Genomic DNA, 27,266 nt, shown 5'->3' on the forward strand with positions numbered 1-27,266 from the left:
CAATATTTTAAAATTCACCTACCTGGGATGCGACTTTTTATACTTTTCTACTACTATTTGTTTTAAGTTTTTTTACTGGGAAAAAACACTTTCAAAAGCTTGGAGTAGCACCACCAATTTTGTTTTACGGAACTGTGTATGATGACAACAAAGGCTTTTTTGAATTTTTTAATTGAACTAGCAATCGCTACACCATTCGCGCCGAGTGACTGGAAAAAAAAAACACTCAAAAAATGCAACGCTCCGCCCAGTGCTCATAGATATCTGTTAAACACGAAAGAGATGGGTCAAAAAAGACACTGCGCTAAAATCATAAACAGCCTTTCATGTCTTGGCGAGCTGGCTTTCTCGTATCTAGAAATGTGTCTCGAATCTGTAGATAATTATTTGCCCGAAATTTTACTCATAACTCAAATTGCTCGTATGTCGGGGTGCTCGTATGTAGAGGTACCAGTGTACTGAGTTACTTCTTATCGAGGAATTGAAACATTTTCCACCAGAACGCATAGTAGCACACTTAAACGATCACTGGTTTATAATGATGTCAGAAGCCACCGTTCTCGCTGATAACTATTTGCTGCCACCCAAATGCTCGTTTGGATCTACCAGATCTGATAACCGGGGCTCTCCTCGCTCAAATCCGGTTAGTAAGAATGCAATTCCCGGTAATACAGTAGCGCCATTCTGTCACGGAGCCTGAGACGTGCAAATAAACGGCGATAAAACCAGTCTCTGATGTTGTCTGGTATCCTACTTTTTTCTGCCGAGTCTGAATCTAATGTGTTGGTAAGGGGAGTAGGGTGTGGTTATATATCCGCCCCGTTATTTCAAGTCCATTTGAAGTGTGAGTTAATCACAGGCACCAACAAAGTAGGGGTAACTGCGAGATTGCCAGTGGTAGGGGTGGATATTCTTTTGGGGAACGACATTATCAGGGGGAGAGACCGAGTAGTGCCTGTAGTAGAGGGGCTAAAGCAGTCTGTTATTTCATGCCTCGACAGGCATTCCAAAACTTTTCCTGATGTATACCCTGTATGCGCTGTCACTCGAGCGCACGGTTGAGAACGACAAGTACAAGAAAATTTATCAGACACCGTGTTTTCACCAGAGTTGTTTGATAGGGCTGGGAAATTCACCACAGGGTCCGCTGCGGCTCTAGCCTCTGAAGGGAGTTCATATGACTCGTGACACTCTAATCGCTGCTCAGATTGAGGACAGTACCCTAAACAAGTGTTTTGAATCTACTGTTGCACCTGAAGTAGCAAAGACCATGACAACAGCTTAATGTGTTTATGATGGACTGCTCAAGCGTAGGTGGTCTCTGCCGAAGGAGTGTGATGGTGAAAGGGACAAGGTCTTAGGGTTATTAGTCTTACATTGTTATATATTTGCTCCCAATGAACACTTTGCTTTACTTAGCTTATTAGTCTTACATTATCATATATTTGCTCGGAATGAAGAACGCTTTGTGGACTCATCACTCCTCAGCTGACGAAATAACAGCAATAGAAAAATGAACAAATAAAAAGGCAATGTTTCCAGTTGTATGCAGAAATTAGCAAACAACTAAAGCAATTTTAACCCGCTAGGTGTGTCAAGATTTCACTTTGCCAGGGTGCTTGTTGAAAACAGTCAGTTTGAGGAACTACCTTGCTGCTCGACACATGAAATAATGAGATATAGAGACAGATTTAATTCAGCCAAAGAAGTGATAGGAGCAAACAGCATCACGTCCAGGGAACACAAATATTGCATAGGATAAAAATATCAGGCTGGTTTCTATTTATTTTGAAACCTTCAGAAAACATCAGTGTCGCAATTGAAATTGTGCTCTGAAATTATCCTGCTAGAGAAAAAAAAATTAAGAAAATTTCTTAAATTTATTGGTGGGGTCAATGCCCGGTTGATTTCCTTGGATGCACTTCAACTGTCAGGGAGGTCATTTGCTTTAAATTTGCCATGCCTTTCTAATTTGTGAATATTCACTAATAGTTGTGCAGGTGATAACAAGATTACCAATAGTGTAGCGCTTAATTTTAACTGGTCAAATTCAGTGTAGTACAATGTGACATTTGAACTTGTGAGTTTTGTGGCACAATTTAATCTAAACACACACGTACAAAAAAATGGTAAAACGGAGAGGAAGGCATCATTTCCAGTACAGACAGGAGATGGTTTAGGTTGTGCTTAAAATGGGGCGGCCGGGGGTAGTAATTGATTGCATGTCTTCTCCCACAAGCACACGGAATGAGCGCACTGTAAACGTTTTAAGTGTGTTTCGGTGATGAACTGAACCTCCTCTCCACGTGGTCCTCGTGCATCCTGTCGCAGTGTCACACTTAGCCAGCTTTACATCTTGTCGTCCTCATCTTTGGCAACAATGGCATGATATAATTGACTAGCATGCAGCCTCGCATCACCAGTAGTTGCTGTCTGTTGCTGCACGAATAGTTGACTTAGCTGATGCTGAGCTGCGCAAAGCCAACAAGTTTTATGTCATCAGGAATTTCAGACTCTTCCACACTGGATGCCTGTAGAACACAAGATTGAGACACTGAAATGGATGACCAGAGTTGGCCTGCAATACTTTGGATCGGCTGTAATGCTGATTTATTTGCGAGTAGTGTATTGAGAAAATCAAAACTTGTCATTCATACCGCAGAAGCCTGATGGACTCAAATTAAAACATCAGGACTATGTTTGATGAACATTTAGGGATCGCCTTTAGAAAATCATGTGACAAAACTGATCATTTGCCACCCGCTTAAGTTGGATTCATGCTCACGCGGCCTTGACACAATGCCACGAGCAGTTTTGCTTCACATTCGGGTAACCCCACACCTTGTTTTGAAAATGTGCTCGTTCCTTTCATTCATTGGTGTCCTTACCACTGCTATTTTTCCTCCCTTATAAATGTTTCATTATTATTGCAAAATCCACTAAGACTCCTGATGTCAGATGTCGGGACACAGTGATGACATAAAATAACGTTCAAAATTGCTGGCCAGGTAGTCCTCTGCCTATTCTTCTTTAAATCTGTTTTCTACTTTGTTGCCGATCGTGCATCTCTCATACCCACAGCTTAGCAATTTTCTCACAATGATATTTGTATATATTAATTGTGTCGAGTGCACTATTACTGTTTTTAGGGTACTGTTAGGTTTATCATTATTATACATTTGCTTGAAATATAATCATTATATATATGTGCTTGCAACGAAGAGCGCTTTGCTTATTTTAGATATTAGACATTGCATTTATGAATGCTTTGCTTATTAGGAATGTTAGATTCATCATTATTATAAATGTGACATCAATGAAAGGCATTTTAACACATCTCTTGGAAAAGAAGTGCTCGCTCCAAAGTTAACCAAAACACCTTTGGAGGGAGGTCACTTCTCCTTCCCACCTGGACTTCGAGACTATGGTTCACAGCAAGAGAACGATAAATTTTTTTGGGGAAGTATTGAACTCTGAAGACGGCTAACAACAAGCTTTTGGAAACTTGATTTGTTTTGGGAAACGCGGCTTCTCAAGATGGCCCGCATAAATTTTCTCTCGGGAAGATTCGACAGACCTACAAAAGTTTTGAGAACTGAGACAAATTGTTATGAGACTCTGAATAATTATTTACTTTTGTTAAGAATGTTGTTCAAATCTTATGAATATATTAGCAAAAGGGACACCGGGGTTTTCAGAATCATCTGACTGTATGCGCGCGTGGATGGATTCTCTTCTTGCATCAATAAAAGGATATGATCTCAGATGCCTCCATTATTGAAGGGTGAAGTTGGGAATACTAATTGGTAAATCTGTCAGGTACATTTGTTTTCAAGCAATGTGGGACTGCACCCAGGAAATACGAGTATATTGTGGAGCATGTGACTAAATGTACCCATCATGACAGAGGGCAAAAATGGTTATACGTCAATTGTCGCACAATTTGCACGATAGAGCGCGGGTATGTGAGAATCCAAGTGTTCCCTGCTATTGACAAGTACACTAGAGAAAGCACAGACTATCATCTGGATCTTGAAAAGTAAGTCAAAATTCTCTAGAGATTTCTTATAAACCTTTAATCCATTAACAGTACTGGTTTTCCTCACAAGGGTCCCAGGGAACTTAAATGGTTGCCAGCTGTTCAATGTAGGAAGCGAAAGTTTTACTTGGATAGGCCTGAGTAAGATCTCATATCCTAAGATAATTAGGATATTGATACAGTAATCACTCAAATTTCATGGAAAATGTACACCAGATATGGCCGCGATAATCTAAAAACAACAAAGTAGGATCATTCCCATTATTACTACCATACATGATTTTGCGCTTCCACCAATTCACAGCTTAAATCGTGTTTTTTTTAAAATCTTAAGTACCTGCCGTATTTTCACACCTTTAAGCAGCACTTAAAAGTCTAAAATTTTCCCCAAAGTGGATGAGGTTAGGGTTATACCCAATCAGTCGATGTGCTTTTTGTAAGCACTAAATTCAAGATTTTATAGATGTCGCTGTATGACACTGACCGTTTGGTTGTCTGGGTGCATTTCTTTATATTGTGAAAATGTGAACATCCGGCAAGGCTGGCATAAGAACTCCGAGCTTGTTTTCATTCCGGGAGGCTTGACGAAGGAACTACAACCGCTGAACTTTGCCATAAACAGAGCATTCAAAACAAAGTTCCTAAAGGCTTGGCCGCAATGGATGTCCGATGGGATACATAGTTTTACAAAGACCGGCAGGCAGCATCAGGCAAGTTATGCGACAATATGAATTTTGGAAGCCTGGGCTCGAGTGTCGTTGGCAGTAGTGTTTGAACTTTTGCCAAAGCTGGCATCAAGTTCCCAGAAAACCCTGGTGACAACTCTGACAGTGAGATGGAGTTTGACAGTTTTGTAGATGATAAAGCTTTAACTTTAACGGGAGTACCTTTTACCTCAATAAAGCACAATCAAACATAATTTTGCTCATGAGGCCTTTAAAAAAAAGATGCATAACATACGCTAACATACTGTCATGCCGCAGCTTTTTAGCTGGAGCGCGTTATCTACGGGCAAAAAAAAAAAAAACAGAACATACACCCGCAACTGAGACAGCACAGTTTCAGGCGGTGCGTCCTATAGGTGTACTTGGAGCTGAAGAAGAAGCGATATTTGACATGCCGAATGATGTCGTGCCATTTCCTTTTCTGGTGAAAGTGAATTTCAAATTATGCACATCACCTGTGGAGAAATGTGGAGAAGGACTCTATTTTTAAGTCAAAATGCCTTGACAATATTGACATTCCTTTATATGCTCAAGGCGTAGCACACCTTTGTGGCATAAATTAATCTACAATGTTCTTTTGTACATAATTCACCTGGTCGGAACCATGTTAATGTTGACGAGTTTTATAATGGGGTTAAGAGGGAGACACATGGGAAGTAAATGTGTTTCCTTTCTGGAGATGCACGCCTGTTGTAATATATATTTAAATTAAAAAAATTCTCGTCAGGTCAACTAGCGTGGTGAAGAGGTCCGAGATTTTTTGACGGCTGGTCTTGCTGCCCAGGTTGCTGTGCTGCACGGTGAAGAATCCATCGATGCCTCTCAAATAATATCTCAAAATCAGACAAAAAGGACTAGGACTAAAGCTCCCAATAACAAGTATTAAAAAAAATATTTAAATCATGAGAAGAGGAACTATTTTCACCGTGAGCACAGTCCTTAAAGTATTTACAATTTATAATGGGTAAATTATATTTAGATATTAATACATTGCACTTTTCATTTGCCTAAAATTGTAAGATTAAAAAAAAACACTTATTGATAATTGTACTTGTGTATACTTCCATTTTTGTATAGGCGCAAAACGTAGTATGGTATGTTCTAATATTAGGGGTGATTCTACTTTGCTTTTTTCTGATAATAGTGTATTCACCTGTAATACACAACTGAAACAGCACCATTTAAGTTGGTGGGCATTTAAATATAGTAAATGATCGACTTGTTTGCATCTATCATCTTTGGAAAGATATTCAGGCAAATGGGTTTTTATTTACAATGCACAATGCTTACCAGCTTAAATGTGACATTTTTGTGACTGTGAGGATCATCCACAATCTTTTGCAGATTAGCAGCAACTGCAATGAGGACAAAAAGGAAATCAGGAGTTTTGTTTCAATCAGTGGAACTTGCTACAGAGCATACACAATGATATCTACAGTCGTATGAAAAAGTTTAGGCACCTCTGATCAATTTCAAGATTTTCCTATACAAATCATTGGTTGATTGGATCAGCAATTTAACTGAAATAAAAACTGTGATATTTAAGAAGTGAAATGAAGTTTATCGTACTTATAGAAAGTGTGCAATAATTACTTAAAGAAAAGTAGGTGGGTGCATAAATTTGGGCACCCCAACAGAAAAATTACATCAAAATTCAGATTAGATTAGAACTTTATTTCATAACGTATTCTGGAAATTTGCTTGGTTACAGAAGCAGGAAAGTAACAAGCCACACGATGGGTGGGGTCGAGTCGCAAAGATCGCAAAACAACAAAGCAAAAAGCACAAAGTACAATGATACTAAATAATAATACCCCGAATTATATAGGAAAGCAATAAGAAATATTAAAATGAAATTAAAAAAGAAAGAAAAGCAGAAAAAACACAAAATGAGCAAGAGCGGACAGAGCTATCGCTGTACATCCTCCTTCTGCAGAAATCACAGCCTCTAAATGCTTCCTTAAATGTTTTCTATAGCTTCCAATGAGGGTCTGGGTTCTGATTTAAGGTATTTTTGACCATTCTTCGTTACAAAGCATCTCTATTTCAGTCAGGTTTGATTGTTTACGAGCATGGACAGCCCACTTTAAATGATATGCCAGATTTTCAATAATATTCAGGTCTGGGGACTCATAGGGCCATTTTAGAACCTTGTTCTTCTGCATGAATGCCTTAGTAGAATTTGAGCAGTGTTTAATGTCGACAACTTGTTGAAGCTGGACACGGCCTGTTTCCCCCTGGACACGGCCTGTTCCAGTTGCTTCCATCTGGCAGACGCTACAGGTCCTACAAAGCACGGACAAACAGGCTCAAGGACAGCTTCTTCCCAACAGCCATCAGGTCTCTGAACCTGCAGCAACACGTGACGTGACGACTACACATATCCCTACTATGAAATTAAGTCAAGTCGAATTGAAGTAACAGGAAGGTCGTTTGGTGCAGATCTACCTTCCACAGGATGACTGAGGGAGGGTACGTATAAAGACTGAGAGGTAAGTGATCCATCTTATTCTTGTTGGCATCGGTGAGGCAACTTGTAGTCGCCGGAAAATGGCGCTCAAGGCGGAGAGCTAACAAGTATGAATATGTCATAAATAAATGTCATAAATGTGTCTGGCCTGGGAAGACGAACTTGTGGAGAAGCACTATACAATTTCGTCATACGCTGCTGAGGGTATGATGACTACTAGGCTTTTTGTCAAGTCAAAGTAACTAGCCCCGGTGCAACTTCCACTTTGTCACTGATTCTTGAACATTGTTCATAAATATCTGCAAATCTTGAGTGGAGTCCATGTGACCTTCAAGCGACTCTGTGGGATGCGCACAGAAAATGCTCCTGCTGCATTACTCTCCCATACAATATCTCCTTGTACCAAGTACGGTGAATAGTTGAATGATGCACAGTGTCACCATCTATAGCAATATCATGTTGTAGTTCTTTCGACCTGGTCTGTGGGCTGAGTTTGACTGTTCTCAACATCCTTCACCCCTACTTATCTGAGATTTTTCTTTACCTGCCATTCAGGGGCCTTAACTAGAACTGTGATGTGGTCATCCATATTCTCACTGTGGAAACTGGCATCTCAACTCTCTAGGCTAGCTTTTTGTATTCTTCCCCTAAACAATGATGTTGATCAATCGTTGTTTTGAGACTTCCATGATAGCACTCTTCAGAGAAGATCCAAAGTTTATTTTATAATATGCAGCGGATGGAGCAACACCTCAATGCCGCTGGAAATTCGGAGCTGGACAAAAGTGCCAGGAGAGGAAGCAAAACTTCTGACCAACCATTCCATCACGGGATAAGATGGAAGAGCTGTCGGCGCTTACCAGGCCGGAAACGGAGTCGAGGACTTCTACTCTGCTACTGTTGTCTACAGCTCCAGACCACTGAGGATATGTGCGGATAAGCTTGGAAGAGTGACTCTGCAAATTCTCTACCTCGCTCACAGTCTGCAGAAGTTCCCCATCTTGTGGAACTTCCTGTTGTGGTTCCAGTTTTTGTCCAACTTTACAACGGCTTTTTGAGTCTGTATCCGTTTTTTATCCGTTGCAGCTGGTGGCGGTAGCTCTGTCCACTCTTGCTCGTTTTGTGTTTTTGCTGCTTTTCTGTCTTAATGATTTGATTTGGTGGTTCTTAATGATCCCATTTACTTTGATTTGCTTTGTACTTTGTGCTTTTGCTTTGTTGCTCTGCGGCCTTTGCGACTGCACTGTCTAACTTATAACTATGCCTTTCCTGTATCTGCATTCTGACCCTCTTGCTACTGTCAAAATGAAATTTCCCGAATATGGGATGTATAAAGTTATCAATCCAAGCTAATCCAAAATAGGTAGTTGGTCAATACCAAAAGTTCATCTCAATACTTTATGTACCCTATGTAAGCTTTTCACACACTGTTGCTGGTATTTTAGCCCATTCCTTCATACAGATCTCCTCTAGAGCAGTTATGTTTTGGGGCTGTCGTAGGGCAACACAGATTTTCAACTCCCGCCACAGATTTTCTATGGGCTTGAGCTCTGGAGACTGGCTAGGCCACACCAGGACCTCAAAATGCTTTTCATGAAGTCGTTCCTTTGTTGCCCTGGCAGTGTTTGTCTCTCTGTGTCATTGTCACTGTCAATGTGTCATTGTCTCTCGCGTCCGCCAAATGCGTCTAATTTTACATCTATTAAACAGATTATTAATTTGTCAATATATGGCGAATTAGAAGAAATAAAACATATTTTCAAATCCAATATCCTGTTTTTGGTGTTTTTTCAGGGGGTTGGAAAAAATTAATTTGTTTTCAATTCATTACAATGGGAATCGTCCACTTGAGTTACGATATGCTTGTCATACGATCACAGTCTCGGAACGGATTACGATCGTTAGTCGAGGTACCACTGTATATAATATTATATATACGGTTAGAAAAAAGTCCTGTAAAATGTGGATCAACTTCAAAGTTACGAAACCACTTCTGAAACAAATTTATTTCAAAAGTAGAGGTACCACTGTATTAGCATTCTTCATCAAGTTTTTAGATAAAGAGACAAAGCTACTCACCAATGACTAAATCTCTTCCATCAACTAGGCCCGCTGAAACCAATTCCTGAGAGACTCCATCAGCAGAATCTGATGACATGGAGAAGCATTAGGGGAAAGAATAACCAGAGATTTAAATTAGAGAATCCACAATACCTCTGCCAGACATAAACTCAAATCTGATATCATTGAGTTCCTTCTTTGGATTCCTGAGCCTCAGCACGAGGCTAATGGGGACGCTAGCATCAGAAACAATGGGATCCTACAACAGAAAGGAGACTATATAGACAGAATCAAAGGCTTTGTAACATCACCTTTACCTGGGTGGAGGGTCCATGTGAGGGGCTTGCTCTTTGAGCGGGAGTAGGAACCTGTGGTGAAACTTCTTCACCACTTTGCCCAACAGAAGTAACATTCGCATTGACAGTGCATGGCGGCTGTAGGTGTGGACTGGACGAAGCTGCTGGTGGGAAAATCTAGGCGGTATAACAAACATTAAAATTATGTGTTTGCTGCATCTCTTGAGTGGAGAATAGTACTAAAAATGAATGAATGATTAGTATTTAATGAGATGTTAAAATAATTAATAAAAAATAAAATAAAACAAAATTAAATTTAAAAAAAAAACAAATTAAATTGGGAATTTAAAAAGTTGTAGGACGAAGGAATGTCAACTGAGACGTTCATGCAGATCACTTATTCAAGGCATTGTAAGAAATCAACATCTACTGATAATGTCCACCACAAATAAACTCACCTCTGTAGTTTGAGACCCATCCCTCACTCTAGGTGACTGTGGAATGGACACGACAGATTGACAGGATTAAAAACATGCAATTGTCCAATTCATCCAATTTTAATTCAAAGCAATGGAATTTAAAGATTCCCACACTCCCCAAAAAAAGGATTACGCCACCGCAGAAAAGACAGGTAGTACAGACAACCCACGCCTATCCATGATTCAGCATTTGTGACTTTGCTCATTCGTAGATTTGTATACGAAACATAACTCCCATAGATTCATCACAGCCGAATGCTCACTCATATTTTTCAGAACTATTCCTCTATGGAACTATAGTTCGGGTTATAGTGTTAATAGGGACAATGTATTGGCAGAGGGAAACCAGAATGCACGTGTAGTTTTCCCCGGTCGGGGGCATGACAACCAGTGTTTTTGGCAGATGAATAAATTTAATGTCAATATGTGCCTGCCAATGCTCGCTCAGGGTGCCGCCACATTACCGTAGTTAAATGTGCCCTGACTGGCCTTGATACATGTGTTCTAATGTTTACCATGTCATCACATCCCAATAGTTGTTAAGGCTGATCGAAGGTCTTGCGGTCGATCATTAAAATATCAGCCTTGATACCGGCGTAATGTGTATTTCATGCTATTATGGCACCCAGAGACTTGGTGAAAACTAGACTGCTACGGCCACTGGTTGTACTGCTCACCTTTTTGAATTAATGCACGTGCAGGCAACAGCCTTTCGATTCATACAGCATCTCAGTACTACCACGTGCCATGTCCCTTCAAAGTAATATTTTTGCACTTCCTATTAAACCCTGGAGTTCCTATTAAAATCATGAATTATGGAGGTGAAAATTGTAAATCCGGGGGCATTTTATATAAGCGAAATTGTAAAATTCGATTTTAAGAAAATGTTATGGGTACAGTGGTCAATATAAAAGTAAATACGGTACTTCTGGTTCACATTGCAGTAAAAATAAGCCACAAATTACTTCAACTTTGGTCATGTAATATTAGAATGTATGACTTTGTGGCAGCTAACTTCCCACGGCACACCTGACCTTCGCTCACCCGGGAAAAGAAAGCTGCCTGGTTATCACAACATTATGATCTGCAATTGTGAGACACTGTTGAACACCTCTTACCCGCAGAGCAGCCACTGCAGCTTTCCCTTCCTCACTCTCTTCATCCAGCTCATCGTCACTCCACTCCCAACCACCATCCTCTGTCTTGTGGAGGCGGCCACTGGAACCTGGAACACGTCGCACCTTAAAATGATTTAAGTTACTGCTGGTTAATGCTTGTCGTTTCAATGGAACATGAGATGTAATGCATTTACGGTTGGCACACCTTTTTAGACCGATCTGTTATTGATGGACCTTTATGTAGCAGCTTCTCTTGCAGGTAGTCATTATTCTAAAACGATTAAAATGTGCATAGATATTACATACACAAGTACAAAATTGTAGATCACTAACTAATAAAGAAGCTTGCCTTAGCTTTTGTGAAGAATTTGTGTTTAAGTAACTCAGCAGCAGTTGGCCTAAATGGATCAATGTAGGGGAAAAAAGGTAGAATCAAAACAGAAATAAATACACAAATAGGCCGCTATTAAGAAATGAATACTTAACAGACCTTTTTTCTGGGTCCTTCTGTAAACACAAGGTGATCATCTTTCTGAAGGATTTGCCATATTTCTTGACCATCTCCTTGTCTGCAATGCCTGTCTCTAAACAGGGTGGGTCGTTCTGCAAAGTCAGCATCAGCACCTACGCACATTCAACTATCAACTTCTTAAATCAAACCGAGTTGACTGGGCAGATGCAAATAAGTATTTTGTCCTTCATGTTGATAACTCCCATTTAATCTGAGTAGTTGTTATTCGGCGATTTAAATTTGTTGGCACCCTTGGTGAACAGAATATAGCTTTGCATACGGTAGGTCTTAACACCTCTATTTTTTTGTTAAAGAGCCTGACAGCTGATGGGAGGAAAGATCTGCGGAAGCGCTCCTTCCTGCAATGTGGGTGCAGCAGTCTATTGCTGAAAGAGCTTTGGAGGGACTCCACAGACTCATGCAGGGTGTGGGAGGTGTTGTCCATGATGGATATCATCCTGGTCAGCATCTTTCGCTTTCCCACTTCCTCCACAGAGCCCAAAAGACAGCCCAGAACAGAGCTGGCCCTCCTCAGTATCTTATTCAGCCTGTGCCAGTCCCTCTCCTTGCTCCCGCATCCGCAACAGACCACTGCATAAAACACTCTAGATGCCATCGGTGTCGTAGAATATCCTCAGCAGCCTAACCCTAACCCTGCACACTCCTCAGTACGTAGAGGCGGCTCTGGTCTCTTTAATACAGGACATCAACGTTTGTGGACCAGTCTAGTTTGTTGTTGAGGTGAACACCCAGGTACTTAAAACTCTCCACAGTTTCAATGTCTGTACCCTGGATGTTCACCTGAGTGGTCTGTTGAGGAAGTCGATGACCATTTCCTTTCTCTTTCTGGTCTTGATGTAGAGGTGTTTTTGCCTACACCAGTCAACAAAGTCCGTGATGACTACACTGTACTCCAGGTCGTTCCCGTCCGTCACTCTTCCAACAATAGCGGTGTCGTCAGAGAACTTCTGGAGGTGGCAGGTGTCTGTATTATGTTTGAAGTCTCATGTGTCAAGGGAGAAGAGGAGTGGGGAGAGCACTGTGGCTTGTGGGGGCCCCGTGCTGCAAGCTACCACATCAGATGTACAGTCCTGGAGTCTCACATAATGAGGTCTGTCGGTGAGGAAGTCGATAATCCATGCAGCTAGGTGGTTCCTTACTCCAGCCTCTTCCAGTTTCCCTCTCAGTAGGACCGGCTCAATGGTGTTGAACGCACTGGAGAGGTCAAATAACATCATTCTCACCGTGCTTCCCGTGGTCTCCAGGTGTGAAAGAGGCCTGTGCATCAGGTAGGTGGTAGCATCTTCCACACCAATACCTGGACGATAGGCGAACTGCAGAGGGTCCAGCTCTGCATTCATCAGGGTGCTGAGGTGATTGAGGATGATCCTCTCTAATGTCTTGATCACGTGAGAGGTTAATGCTACCGGCCTGAAGTGGTTTGGCTCCCTGGGGTTCGCAGTCTTTGTAACTGGGAACACACAGAGTTTTCCACAAGGTGGGGACCTTCTGCAGACTGAGGCTGAGGTTGAAAATATGCAGAATCACTTTGCCAAGCTGATCCGCACACTCTCTTAGTAGTCTGGAGCTGAGGCCGTCTGGACCGGTAGCTTTCCTTGCCTCAATTTTTAACTGTTTTATCACCTGATCGACAGTAATGCAGAGACCGGTGGAAGAGGGGGGAGAGTTGCTTCAGGTCTGGGGGGTCAGGGGTGTGGGGGCAGGATTTAATCTGATTCAGTTCCTTTTCTGAATTACAATAGTATTTATTCTAATGCTATTATAACCAAAATTGTAAAGTTTTGTTGCACAGAGTACAGTGTACCTCATATGCCTCTGTCGGCTTCTACCAGGGACCTACCCATGGGTGCAACTACTGTAATTCTATTCTGTTCAATGTTATCTCTGCTGATATGTAAACTAAGCTGCCTACACACGATATCTGCACAGCAATAGCATTAGCATCAAAGGTAGCAAGTGCCAGTAGTTAATCTATAAAATCCTTATAAAGCGTGATTTATGGGTGTGATTGTGTGTGTATGTTCAGATTCTCTAGCTACGTTTGTCCAAACCGTGTAACGGAGAGATTTGACATTTTATGGTAGCCAGAAATTGTCATGGAAACTAAATGGTCATAACGTCAGATGCCTTTCCGCCAGCAAGTTTGTACATGCTCCATGGAACACTTTTTCACCCATCCATAGATCATGCTTTATCTATTTTAAAAACCTTATGAAGCGTAATACATGGATGGGTTTGTGTGCGCACCTAGAAATCCGTGACCGGATGTTTGGTCGACGGACGTTTGGTCCCCGGACGTTTCGTCAAAGGGATGTTTGGTTGCCGGATTCGCTCGATCTCAAAATTATAATCATGAGAGAGAACTGTTCGTCGACAAAACATCCATCGAACAAAACGTCCGGTTACCCTGGAAATCACACTGGAGTGATGATTCTTAGTCATTTCAACTGGAAGTTAGTTGCCTGAACTACGCAACAGTACCGCTTTTGTGAGTTTTTATTTTCGTCTTATTTTCACTTTGGTTTACAATGTTTTACCAAAAATAGCAAGGTCACGGGGAATGCTGGAACCTAACCCAGCTGGGGACACCCTGAATCGGTGGCCAGCCGATCACAGTGCACGAGAGGGACAACCATGCATACTCACACCCATACCGAGGGGTAATTTAGTGTCCAATCAACCTACCATTCATGTTTTTGGAATGTGGGAGGAAACCGGTGTACAGAGGAAACCCACGCAGAGCAGGGGAGAACATGCAGACTCCACAAAGATGGACATGACCTGGATTTGAACCCAGAGCTGTGAGGCCGACTCATTAACCACTGGGGCCGCCCACTTTTCACCAATTATGCCAAAAAAGAGAAGTTCTCATTTCGTATTGGGTTGGGAACGGCATAAACAATTGAAGCGCACCAAGATGGCAGCACAATCTTCTGCATTCCAAAGTGGTGGCGAGGCTTTGACCTCGGTGGTTATCTGGAGATCCTGATTCATGGATGGATGTGTGCATGTATGTGCCTTTTTAAACCCTTATTAATAATTAAAGTTTATCAAGATAGAAAACAACACTATATTCCCCCAATGGAGAACATTATTAATTTTAATGTGACTTCATAGGAACTTTAAAACCTTTTAAGATCCTGCCTGTTGTAGGTTTAAGTGCAGTTTTATTAGAAGCATCAAACATGCCACAAAATGTTTCAAAAAATTACCTTCATTGGTGGATATTTGTGATATGGTGCAGCACCTGTGGCTAACTCGATGGCAGTGATTCCAAAGCTCCAAATGTCAGCTTTAAAGTCATAGCCACGGACCTGTTTAAATAAGCGAAACATTTTTTAATTCAGTAAAATCCAATTGAAAGGAATTCATCCGTCTATCAAAACCATATCCCACCTGCTCCATGACTTCAGGGGCCATCCAGCATGGCGTGCCTACAAACGTTTTCCGAACTTTGTTTCTTGTCATATCCCCACCTGCTGCTAGAAAAGCACTCACGCCAAAATCTGGCCATGAGGATGTAAGAAAAAGTAGGGCAGAGAAAGGATTCATGGTCAAAAATTGTACCCCAAAATATATTCAATGTCTGATTTTCTGACCAGGTAGGAATGAATATTTATACTGAGAAAGTTATTTATTCATAATTTTTTCTAAAAACACTTAAATATAGAAGTCATGTTTGCTTGTTTAAATTTTTATTGTATGTCAATATTTATTTATTTTTTTACAAAAAAAATCATGTTTTTCGTATTTATTTGTTAGGAAAACTGAAATACTGCCCTTAAAGACCTGATGCAGAGCTGCCAAACGTCAAAAATCATACAAATCGTACTTATGTTAACTACGTACATACGTTAATTCTTTACTTTTTAATGAGTGCACTTCATGGGGTGCTCGGACGTTTGGTCGTCGCTCTTTTGGTCTCCATTAGGTTTAGGGTTGTCAAATGTACTTAGATATTAAACCCCAACCCGCATTTTTACAAGAAGAGGCTGCAACGAATAATCGGTGCATCCCCAACCCTTCGGTGTTTAAATAATCAACTTAATTTTGACACATCAAAGAAGTGAAACATTTAAGTGTAATCAAATTCATTTGATAAATGAAAAATTTGCAATGTGCATCATGACAAAATTAAACACAAAAATATTTGGTCAGCCAAACAGAAAAAAAAATATTAAATACTGTATCGGTTGATATTGTCTGGATTTTCTTCAACCCTCATTTTTAACTTGTCCACCAGTACCAGCACTGGCTTTGCTGGACCACATCATTATGGATTTGCACACAAATTGTACCATGGATGGCAAATGCTTTTCTTAAAATTGCAGTGTTCTTTCGTCACTATGCATAACATGCTTGGTTATCCTAAAATAACTAAAATTTTTGTTTCATCAGTCCACGATACCTTGTTCCAGAATGTTGAAGTTCCCCTTATTAAACGACAAACAGAAGAGCCCGCCGTTCCCGGGCGCTGTACTTGGGCGAGGTTGTTGTTACGCGGGTTGTGTTAGTATGCATCCATCAGATAACGGGGAACAGTTGGTTCGTGTATGATATTAATGGAAAAATTGGGGGTTTGATCTAAAAGATGCATTTATTAACAAAAAGGCCGAAAACACTCGCAGACGCCTTAAGTATAATTGTGTGAATTTTCGTGAAAATCGCTTAATCCGTTTCAGAGTCCATAGGGAAAGAACGATGTAAACACACAGACAGACAGACACACACAGATACAGACAGACAGACACACACACACGCACACACACAGATAGACACAGACAAAGATCAATTTATATAATAGTTCTGATATAGATAATAAAACGTTTATTATCTATCCTGCGCCTTGGTATAGCCGACATTTTTCTTTGCCTGCTACTTCTTGCCTTAAGAATTGTGGTTGTTTTCTCGTCATGTTGCTTATAGTGGAACCTGGCAGCTAATATCCCAGAAATAGCTTTTTGTAGCTTTCTACCATAGTTTTGAACAATCATCCAGGTCTTTTGAGAGCTGTTTGGGACTGCTATTGATAATGTTTGGAACAGCCGTTGATAATGTTTGCTGGAGAATCAAAAGGGAAAAAACATGCAATTTTTATCTCAAATACATTTTCTCATTGCATGCATTTTCTATGAGTCTGTGGCACGTTTTGTTTGGATTTGGGTGGATGGGTGTTTTTCGTTGTGTGTGCTGTCCACGTGATTATGAATGTGTTCCACCTGCTGTGTCTTTCCAGTGCTCCATCCCTCATGTGACCCAGGCATTTGTTATTGTCTTGTGGTCCCCTTTCTAGATGTTTATACCCTGTGTTTTTGTTGTCAGCCTGTGTGGGATTATTGCTTTTTTTTGTTATGTCGTCTTCTCGTCGGTGTGTGCATGTATAATCCCCGTTCAGTTGGGTTCTTTGTTGATTTCACCCAATACTAAAGTGCCATGAAAAAGTATTTGCTCCTTACTGATTTTTGTGTTGTTTTTGTATATTTGTCACACACAGGTTTCATGTCATCAAATCAATTTTTGCATGACACAGACAACCTAAGGAAAGAGAAAAGTCAGTTTCTAAATGCTGATTTTATTTACCAAGGCAGAAAAAAAATTACAAACTTGTCTGGCCTCATGTGAAAGAATAATTGAGCCCTTTGTTAAATCACAAAATAATTGTGACTAAAAACAATTGTAGGAAAGCTGAGTTCCATTTCACAGGCCACAACCCACACCTGATTACCACCGTGTTGAAGAAAACACTTAAATAGAATGACAGACAAAGTGACGTAGGCTACAAGATCAGAGCATTATGCCACGGTCCAGAGAAATTCAATAGGAAATGCGAAAAAAGTGCTGGACATCTATCAGTCAAGAAAGGTTACAAAGCCCTTTCCAAGGCTATGGGGCTCCAGCAAACACGTCTCAGAGCCATTATGAACAAATGGAGAGAACTGGGAACCATGGCAAACCTTCCTCAGAGTGTTCCTGCCAGCTAAAATTAATCCAAGAGTGGGACGATGACTCATCCAGGAAGTCATAAAAGAACCTAGAAAAACTTTTGGGCTCAGCTACTATAAGAAAAACACTGGCCAGAGCTGGCACCCATGGCAGAGCTCCAAGGCGAAAACCATTGCTGTCCAAAAAGAATATAAAGGCTTGTCTTATGTTTGCCCAAAAAAAGTCTTGATCCTTCAAACTTTTGGAAGAACATTCTGTGGATCGAAAGTCGAACTAATTGGAAGATGTGCAGCCCGTTACATTTGGTGGAAAAAAAATTACACAGCATTCCATCAAAAGAACACTACACCACCAGTGAAGAAGCATGGTGGTGGTAGTGTGATGGTCTGGGGCTGCTTTGCTACCTCCGGACCAGGAAGACTTGCTGTCATTGATGGAAGAATAAATTCTGTTCTGTCTACCAGCAAATTTTGTATGAGAAAGTCAGGCCCTTAGGTCGTCCGCTCAAGCTCCAGCACTCTTAGAGAATGCAGCATGACAATCCAAAGCACATCAGCAGGTTCCCCTCTGAATGGCTTCAAAAAAACAAAAGTTAAGGTTTTGGAGTTGCCAAGTCAAAGTCCGGATTTAAAACCTATTGAAATACTGTAGTGTGAACTGACACGAGCTATTCATGCTAGAAAACCCTCCAATATTGAATATTTGAAACAATTCTAAAAAAAAGAATGGGCCAAAATTCCTCTAAAGCGTTGTGAAAGACTCATCACAAATTATCATCAGCGCATGATTTCAGTTATTGCTGCCAAAGGTGGCACAACCCGTTATTAGGTTCAGGGGGCAATTACTTTTTCCGCATAAGGCCAGACAAGTTTGTAATTTTTTCTGCCTTGGTAAATTACATCATCATTTAGAAACTGCATTTTCTATTTCCTTGGGTTGTCTCGGTGTCATTCTAAAATTGGTTTGATGATCTGAAACCTTTTTATGTGTATTTACTTTTGTGCACAAGCACTCCGTTTTTCCTTTTGCTTCCTGCTCTCCGGGTCTCACTCCACTTTGCAGCTGAAGATGACCAGGACAGTCTGAAGCTTTAATACACAGGTGCTAATTTTCATTTCGTATAAAACCAAAACTTAGAAGTTAAAGGTATTCAAATCAACAAAATGACAAGGCAGGGACAATTACACGTTATTGTTCCTGTGAAATTTTGTTTTGAGGAAAAAAGCAAATCTTTCTGTTCGTCTGAAACTTTTAATTTTGAAATGTTACTCAACAACTTATCTAATCCAACCACTTGATGATTTATAAATAAGTGATGCAAATTGTCAGGGGTGCCGAAATCTTTTCATAACGCTGAAAATGAAAATGCATGGGAAATTTAAATGATGAACCAAGTAAAAATATATATCATATTTTCACGACTATGAATACGGTTCGTATTAATCATTAAATAATATATATATATATATATATATATATATATATATATATATATATATATATATATATATATATATATATATATATATATATATATATATATATATATATATATATATATATATATATATATATATATATATATATATATATATATATATATATATATATATATATATATATATATATATATATATATATATATATATATATATATATATATATATATATATATATATATATATATATATATATATATATATATATATATATATATATATATATATATATATATATATATATATATATATATATATATATATATATATATATATATATATATATATATATATATATATATATATATATATATATATATATATATATATATATATATATATATATATATATATATATATATATATATATATATATATATATATATATATATATATATATATATATATATATATATATATATATATATATATATATATATATATATATATATATATATATATATATATATATATATATATATATATATATATATATATATATATATATATATATATATATATATATATATATATATATATATATATATATATATATATATATATATATATATATATATATATATATATATATATATATATATATATATATATATATATATATATATATATATATATATATATATATATATATATATATATATATATATATATATATATATATATATATATATATATATATATATATATGCCATGCCTGGTTGCGTCTAAAAGAACAACGCGTCCTTTGTGTGTCTAAAACACAGAAATAGCACTCGTTATTGACATTGCGGCTAAAAATACGATGAGCTTGATTGTCTTGAAAATACGGTGCATAAAACATCTTAGACTTGCAATGCAAGATTATGTCGTTATAAAAATGTATACAAAATCATTATTTCTTGGTGTGAAGAAAGGAACAATACTGTACCAGCAATTTGAACTGAGCCATCATCTCCAAGAAGAATATTTCCAGCCTTTAAATCACTGTTGGCGAAGAAAATATATCAACTTTTGTAATAAAAAATAAGTACGCGTGCAAATTAAAAAAATAAAAAATAAATCAACATTTAAGGCAGAACATGAAACAAATCACAATTATTACTCATTATTATACTCTTGATTTATGAACGGAGGTATCAAGTTATATGGTCGGGTGAAATTCATGTAAAAACAATCCAGCAGTCACACCAGCCTGTTGTCTCACCGATGAATTTGTCCATTTTTATGAAGGTATTCCAGCCCCTCCAATACTTCCTTCAAGATTGTGGCAATAGAGGCCTCGTCCAACACTCCAGACTTGTGTTCTCCACGTGAGATGGTGTGTTTGATTATGTCCAAGACTGAGCCTGAAGTAAAAAACAGTAAATAAAGTATTAAGACAAAAAGTGAGTGGTTGTCACAAAATACATACGCATTGGTATCTGCCATATAGAACTGTCTAGGGATGTATTTCGCAAAGCAGTTTCAATAAACTCTGAGCCTACTGGGATCCTTCACCACTTTGTGGGTTCAGTACGAGATGAGGTATGGTCTAGAAAGTGTTTCGCAGTATATGGAAGCTTCTTCAACAAGCTGAGAGGCAGCAAAACGTTACATCAAGTTTCCTCACATAATTAGAGACAATGGTTGGTTCCAGAGCCAGTTTTTGACATGGATGAGGCTGGCCTTTTGGAAGAGGATGCCTTCCCAGACATTCTTAGCATTCAAAGATTAACTGAAATTGCGGATCATCATGTGTGGGAATGCTGCTAGCTTCATGGTAAAGCCAGCCTTAATCCACAAGTTCGACCATCCTTATGCTTTAAAAAAGCAAGAACAAAGCTTTGTTGCCTGTTTACTGAATGAGCAACTGGAAAGCCTGGATAATGAAGGCCCTTACAAAGGACTGGTTCTTAAACTGTTTCATCTCGAACATGAAGCTGTACCTCGCTGAAAGGGGACTGCACTTCAAGGTGTGGACTGCGCAGGATTGTCTTTACACAAGTATAATGCAGAAAGAAAGAGACACGTTGGCCGGCAGCGCACTGGTAACATAACATGCGTAAACATAAATTTTACTTAAATTATTGAAGGCTCCCCTTTTACAAATGCGTGCTTAGCTTTTATATCATGTAAATTCTGCTGTCAACTTGTACGTTTTATACGTATTTTATACGTTTTTTACCATTTCAAATTATGTACGACATACACCGACTTTTGTACGGGGGATTTTTTTTTTTAAAATCGCCAATATTTATGAAAACCGATCTCAACAAGAACGTTTTGGCTAAAATCTAGATAGTCGTAGGCTGGTAGCCAACGACGCTACTGTCATCGATCGTTACTATTGTCACGGTATACCAGCAAAAATTATCCTCAATCGTATGTATTTTTTTAGTGGTGCGTACGGCAATATCGATAAAGGATGACATGCGCATGCGTAGATATACATAGAGTAAATATCGTGGAAGCAAGCATGGAGGAGTCACATAGTAAGAAACGAGTTACCGCGAGTAAACATGCGACGTACGGTGTTTGTGCGTTTTTTGGGGGGTTTGTACGGGAAATCATAATCATTTATATGGGCAGTTATTGGCATAGGTTGACAGGTATGCAATACACTTAAGTTCTTTGACCATGTGTACCTAATGTGACCTTGCAAAGACCTTCACATTCAGTCAAAGATCAATGTTAAAAAAAACCACAACGATTGAGCTATATTAAATTAATACTCACCACCACTGAGCAGTTTCATGACCAGCCAAAGTTCATCCTTCACCACAAACGAAGTGTAGTACGATACAATGTTGGGATGGTGGCACTGGCTCATTGCTTGGATCTCCTTCTGCAAAATTAGATCATGACAACATTACAACTTTATCCTCATTAGGGTCACAGGGGGTGCTGCAGCCAATCCCAGCTGTCTCCGGGCCAGAGGGGGCGGGGTCACCTTGAATCTGTGGCCAGACCATCGCAGGACACAAGGAGGTGGACTATTTTAAACTAAATACCCAAAGATAATTACATTTAATTAAAGCCACTCTTAACTGACTGAGGTTTTAATCATGATAATACCAAAAAAGAAGTGGTGTGCCACCAGGGCCTTCAAGGCCTTCTATGCTCGCCTAAGAAATATCTAAATCACAGACTGATGTTAATTATAATTAAATCATTCCAAATTGTCCTTTCATTGCTTTCCCCCTGGTTGCACTGCTTCCAGATGTGTGTTTTCATATTGAAGCATTTAGTCAATCACATTTCAGCCATTATTTGTTGCCAGGGTCAGAAATCTGCCTCAAGGCCTTCACAATCACTTCTGCAGGCTCTGCTGCATTAAACACGCGTCGATAAGACTGTTGCTTTAACCAGTCAGAATTCGATTTGGTGACACCAAGGCCATTTCGCAGGCGGAAGGATACGTCATCGCTTTCACCAACTATGATTGGCTAGTAGGCGGACCAAAGCCAAAGTGAACCAGCCAGAGATCGCAAACTCCACCCAAAATGGGTGATGGAGAAAAACAAATGGATTTGGTTGCGGATTTTCTCACAAAGCTTTTTTTCAGACAGACTTTAAAAAAAAACACCAAGGCCTTCTTGGAGGCGTAAGGATACATCATTGCTTTCACCACCTATGATTGGCTAGTGATAGAGTGGACTAGCCAGAGCTACCAAACTGTATCAGCGAGCTGCACAAGCAAATATATTGTTGTGTTGATTTAATAGCGGTTTTGTCAACCCGCAATGGCTGAAGGAGGAGAAGAAATTGATTTGTTTGCAGGTATATTGTCAAAACCATTTTCAAGATGAAAAAAAAGCTGGACATCATTAAGAAATGTCGGACAACTCCAAAGCAAGCAGCCTGTCACAACTGGGAACGAAGATTTTCAGCACTAAACTGAATAAAAACATTTGCCAGAAATACGACAGGATAGGCTCGACTTTCAGGATTAGCTTTGATGCCGATAGAAAAGGAGGAAAGAAAGGAGGATGGATATTGTCTACAGGTAAAAAGGATTTAAGGTGCGTAAAATATGGCTAAATTTCTCAATATTTTAATTGTATGAGGTTATTATTGATGTTTTTTGTGTCGCAAGCTGTACCTGCAGTAGAGGTTTTATAGCCATAAAATAGTTTTTGAGGGTTGGATTGATTTCGACAGCTGAAGGCGTTGCAAGAAAAATCACGGACCGCTGCATAAAACCAAGGTACATTACTGTCTAAAGCAATCAGGTCCAGGTATGTTTAGTTTGTTCACAAAGGCTAACGAATAATAACGTAATTCACTTCTTGAAAATACAATGTATTTAGATCTTGTTTTTACATAATAATACGTTTCAACAACTACCGTATTTACTCCCATATAAGCTGCATTCTGAAAATTGCCTTGACATTTTTTAATTTTACAATTTCTCGCCTATAAGCTGCCCCGTGAATCCCAATTTTCACCTCCATATTCTTGGTTTTAATAGGGAAAACAAATGTGTTCCTTTGAAGGAAAATCTTACAAAAAATGATCACAAGTGGTATCTCTGAGATACTGCATGAATTAAAAGCACATTATTAGGGTCAATACCATAAGGAATTTAATATGCATGCCTTTGTTAATGCAAAATATCAAATTATTCAATTTGAAAAAAAAACAAGTCCATCTTGATGAGAACCTGATGCTTTCTAATTACAGAAATTACAATTTTCTTACCACAAGTTTAAGATCAGTGGTCTCAAACCGGTACTCAAAGGGCCGAAGTGGGTGCAGGTTTTCATTCCAACTCAACAAGGATACCTTTTGCAAGTGCAATCAGTTAATTAGAGTCAGGTGCTACTTATTTTAAAGACACCTGATTGGTTAAAATGTCGGCACTGGATCGGTTGGAACAAAAACCAGGACCCACTGCGGCCCTATGTAGAACCGGTTTGAGACCACTGCTTAAGATGTTGTGGCAGCCATATTGCTTCTAATGCCAAAATATCTCAATCATTTCGATGGTCATATTACTCCAATAGTTGTCACTTTTCAACAAGAAATACAACAACAAAAATCAATATTAGCAAGTTAGCTTCGCGTTGCGATGTTCTTTGATAGCACTGGGACACCATCTACACAGATACTCCGGTCAGAGAGTGAGATGAAGGAACACAGATGATTCTTCAGCTTCACTTATATCAACTCCAAGTAATTGACAATGTAGAACATTCTTCTTTGACAACACATTACATTACTGACTTTGATGAAGACTGAATCAAACTCCGCTGAAACGTTCGCAGTGCTCTCTCCTAAAGAATACAACACAAACTACAACTATAGGACCCCAAACTGTCCGCCTCGGTGCCTGAACAAAAAGAATATTAACTGCCTTGTGATAAAAACAACGGAAAACATAGGAAATTTATAACAATCAAAGTGGAATTTTGTTTTATTCCAGAATAAGGCTACTAGTGTTTGGTCAGTCAAACTAGTTTAACTAGGTTTAGACGGCAGCGCCCTAGTTAAGATGGCTGCCGAGGGACCTACAGGTTCATGCAATATACGTACGTCTTGAATTTCATTCATAAACATCAAAATAAAATTAGTTTAGCTTTTTATCTGTTTAACTTTTCTCTATTTTGAAATAAATGACCGTATCAACATGTCATACAGAGCATGACTAAATACTTTTCAACCTCTTCCAGCAGAGAATAGGGATAAAAGTGTACTGGTATAGAACAGAACGCATCTACCTGTCCAACATAAGATAATAAATGTCACAGAAAAACTAACATCCTAAATTAATAGTGCTAATATTTTATGTAAGCAATCAAATGGCACATTTTTCAGTGGAGAAACACTTTTTTGCTCTGTCCCCAGTCTACATGCATTAAGAAACTTTGTTTCCACATGTTTTATAAGTCGCTTTGAGCCTTCCCAGTGAGATCAGACCTAGACTATTTCACAGCGTACTTTCAATAAACATGACACACTCCACAGAAAAGATGGTAACTATCTCACACATCACTCCAATTTCTTACCAGAAGTTCATCCATACTAGTTTGACATTTTTCAAGGTTGATACGTTTGATGGCCACCTTCTCCTTTCTAGGTTTGCAGGTGGCTGCTTGGACCACTGCAGTGGCTCCACTGCCTGAGGAGAACAGAAACAGGTTTGAAGCAAATCCATTCATATTCTGGTGAATGTAATCACGATATACACCGTCACACTTGAATGTTTTATAATACAAGCCTAAACCTTGCATTGATAACTGGGACAGATTTACATGACTTTATCACTCATTTAACTGTGGAGTAATATTACTGCATTGCATCAATAGACGTTTTATTCTGTTATAACATGGGCTCGAAAAAAAAACGCTGTCACCGCAACTCATTTCTTCTGTACAGTCTAACGTTACAATCACTATTAAGATCTACAGTACAGTAATACCTTGACATACGAGTTCTCCAACATATGAGCAATTGGAAATACGAGAGAAAGACCGAGCAACTATTAGCCTTGAAATACGAGAGAAAGACCGAGCAACTATTAGCCTTGAAATACGAGAAAAATTCCGAGCAACTATTAGCCTTGAAAAACGAGACAAATTTTGAGATACAATCTGTCTCGCCACATCTCCCTAGTGCAAAGATATCCACGAACAGTGGGCGGAGCATTGCATTTTTTCCGTTTATTTTCTTGCGTTAGCCAGTGCAGAATTAAGGGCTAAACAATGGGTCCAAAACAAGCCGAAGCAATGAAGGGTAGTCGGAGAAAAGGCGTATGATGAAAATCAATATTAAGCACGAAATAATCCAAAAACATTAGCGTAGTGTAAGCGTTACTGAAGAGGCTCGCCAATACATATGGGGAAGCAGGAAGTTCGCGTCGAAACCTTTGGCGGAAAACATTAACCTCTTTACCTTGGTTATAGCACAAGGTTTAAATTTAGTGTAAACTTTTTTTTAACGTGTGTGTCTGTGTGTGTGTGTATCGCAGGGAAGTCCAAACTATTCCACAAAGGGCTGCTATGGGTGTGGATTTTCATTCCAACCCATCAAAAGGACACCTTTTCACCAATCTGGTGTCCTACAAGTGCAATCAGTGGATTGCAGTCAGGTGCTTCTTGTTTTCTGCAGAAATCTCATTGGGAAAGTATGTGCTGGATTGGTTGGAACAAAACCTGCACCCACAGTGGCCCTCGAGGACCGGTTTGGCCACCCCTGGTATATGAGAATCTAAGTTTATTTAAGTTAAATTTAAAGTTTGTCATGTTACAAGCACATCTGTCAAGTATCTCTCTCTCTCACGCTTGCTCTTTCTCCACACACTCCGAGTTGCACTGAATAATGTGTCATTTTAGTAGTAAACATCATAACCATTAATTATTTGTTACACTGTTAGTAGATAGCGAATTACAAAACAATAAAATGTTTTCCATTGTAATTTCTTTTTGGGTTTCTTTTTATCCAGAGGGTGGGGGCGAATTAATGTATATTTAGATCATTTCTATGGGAAACGTTGACATTAGATACGAGAACATCGACACACGAGCTCGGTACCGGAACGCGTTAAGCTCGTATCTCATGGCATGACAGTAGTCGCTAATGTAGTAGGTAGAAGTGTAGCGTCCCGTACGAACACTACCCACTGCTCCAGGCGTCTGACGAGATTACTGGCGACTATGGAAACATGCCATTTAGCGTCCTGGCGTTTTAGGGATATGTCATTAACGATCTTGTCGAACGACTCTTGTGAATTTTACAGATTGAGGCGAAATGTCGTAATTGTCCTTCGGTTGCACGGAACACGACTCGGCTAACTGCAGTTAGCATCTAAGGGCTATCAGACAAACATTAGCAAGCTAGGCTACTAACCGATCACCTCGTTGAGAACGTAGTCATCCTTGTTGATTGACCAGGATTGTGTCGACTGGTCGTCTGCCATAGTGTAGAAGTGAGGACGTTTAAATTGCGTCTCCGACTAATTTCAAATGCGTAAGCTGAAATGATCACTTTGAAACTACTCCATTTGGCACAATTAGTACCGACTGCGGCTCTTCCGCGAGAAATGCAGCGCTGCTGTCAACACAACTTTAGGTGCGACTGACGCATAATATGACGTAATCACATATTGGAAGGAACAAAGAAGCCG

At 39.2% G+C, this 27,266-nt stretch overlaps 1 protein-coding gene across 1 annotated transcript; it reads right to left on the reverse strand.

The window, feature by feature from the left end:
• Positions 1-1,654: 1,654 nt before the first annotated feature.
• LOC144201443 (serine/threonine-protein kinase OSR1-like) lies at positions 1,655-27,228 on the reverse strand. Its single transcript, XM_077724067.1, has 17 exons — positions 26,990-27,228; positions 25,150-25,262; positions 21,878-21,986; positions 20,367-20,508; positions 20,091-20,146; positions 15,117-15,226; positions 14,933-15,034; positions 11,679-11,812; positions 11,538-11,586; positions 11,394-11,459; positions 11,189-11,311; positions 10,050-10,085; positions 9,613-9,768; positions 9,449-9,554; positions 9,314-9,382; positions 6,055-6,119; positions 1,655-2,531 (listed from the first exon to the last, which is right to left on the reverse strand). The coding sequence occupies exons 1-17, from the start codon at positions 27,057-27,059 to the stop codon at positions 2,457-2,459; spliced, it is 1,581 nt and encodes a 526-aa protein (XP_077580193.1). The 5' UTR covers positions 27,060-27,228; the 3' UTR covers positions 1,655-2,456.
• Positions 27,229-27,266: the final 38 nt, after the last annotated feature.

This window comes from Stigmatopora nigra, chromosome 9, assembly GCF_051989575.1.
Source record: "Stigmatopora nigra isolate UIUO_SnigA chromosome 9, RoL_Snig_1.1, whole genome shotgun sequence".
Lineage (NCBI taxonomy): Eukaryota > Metazoa > Chordata > Actinopteri > Syngnathiformes > Syngnathidae > Stigmatopora > Stigmatopora nigra.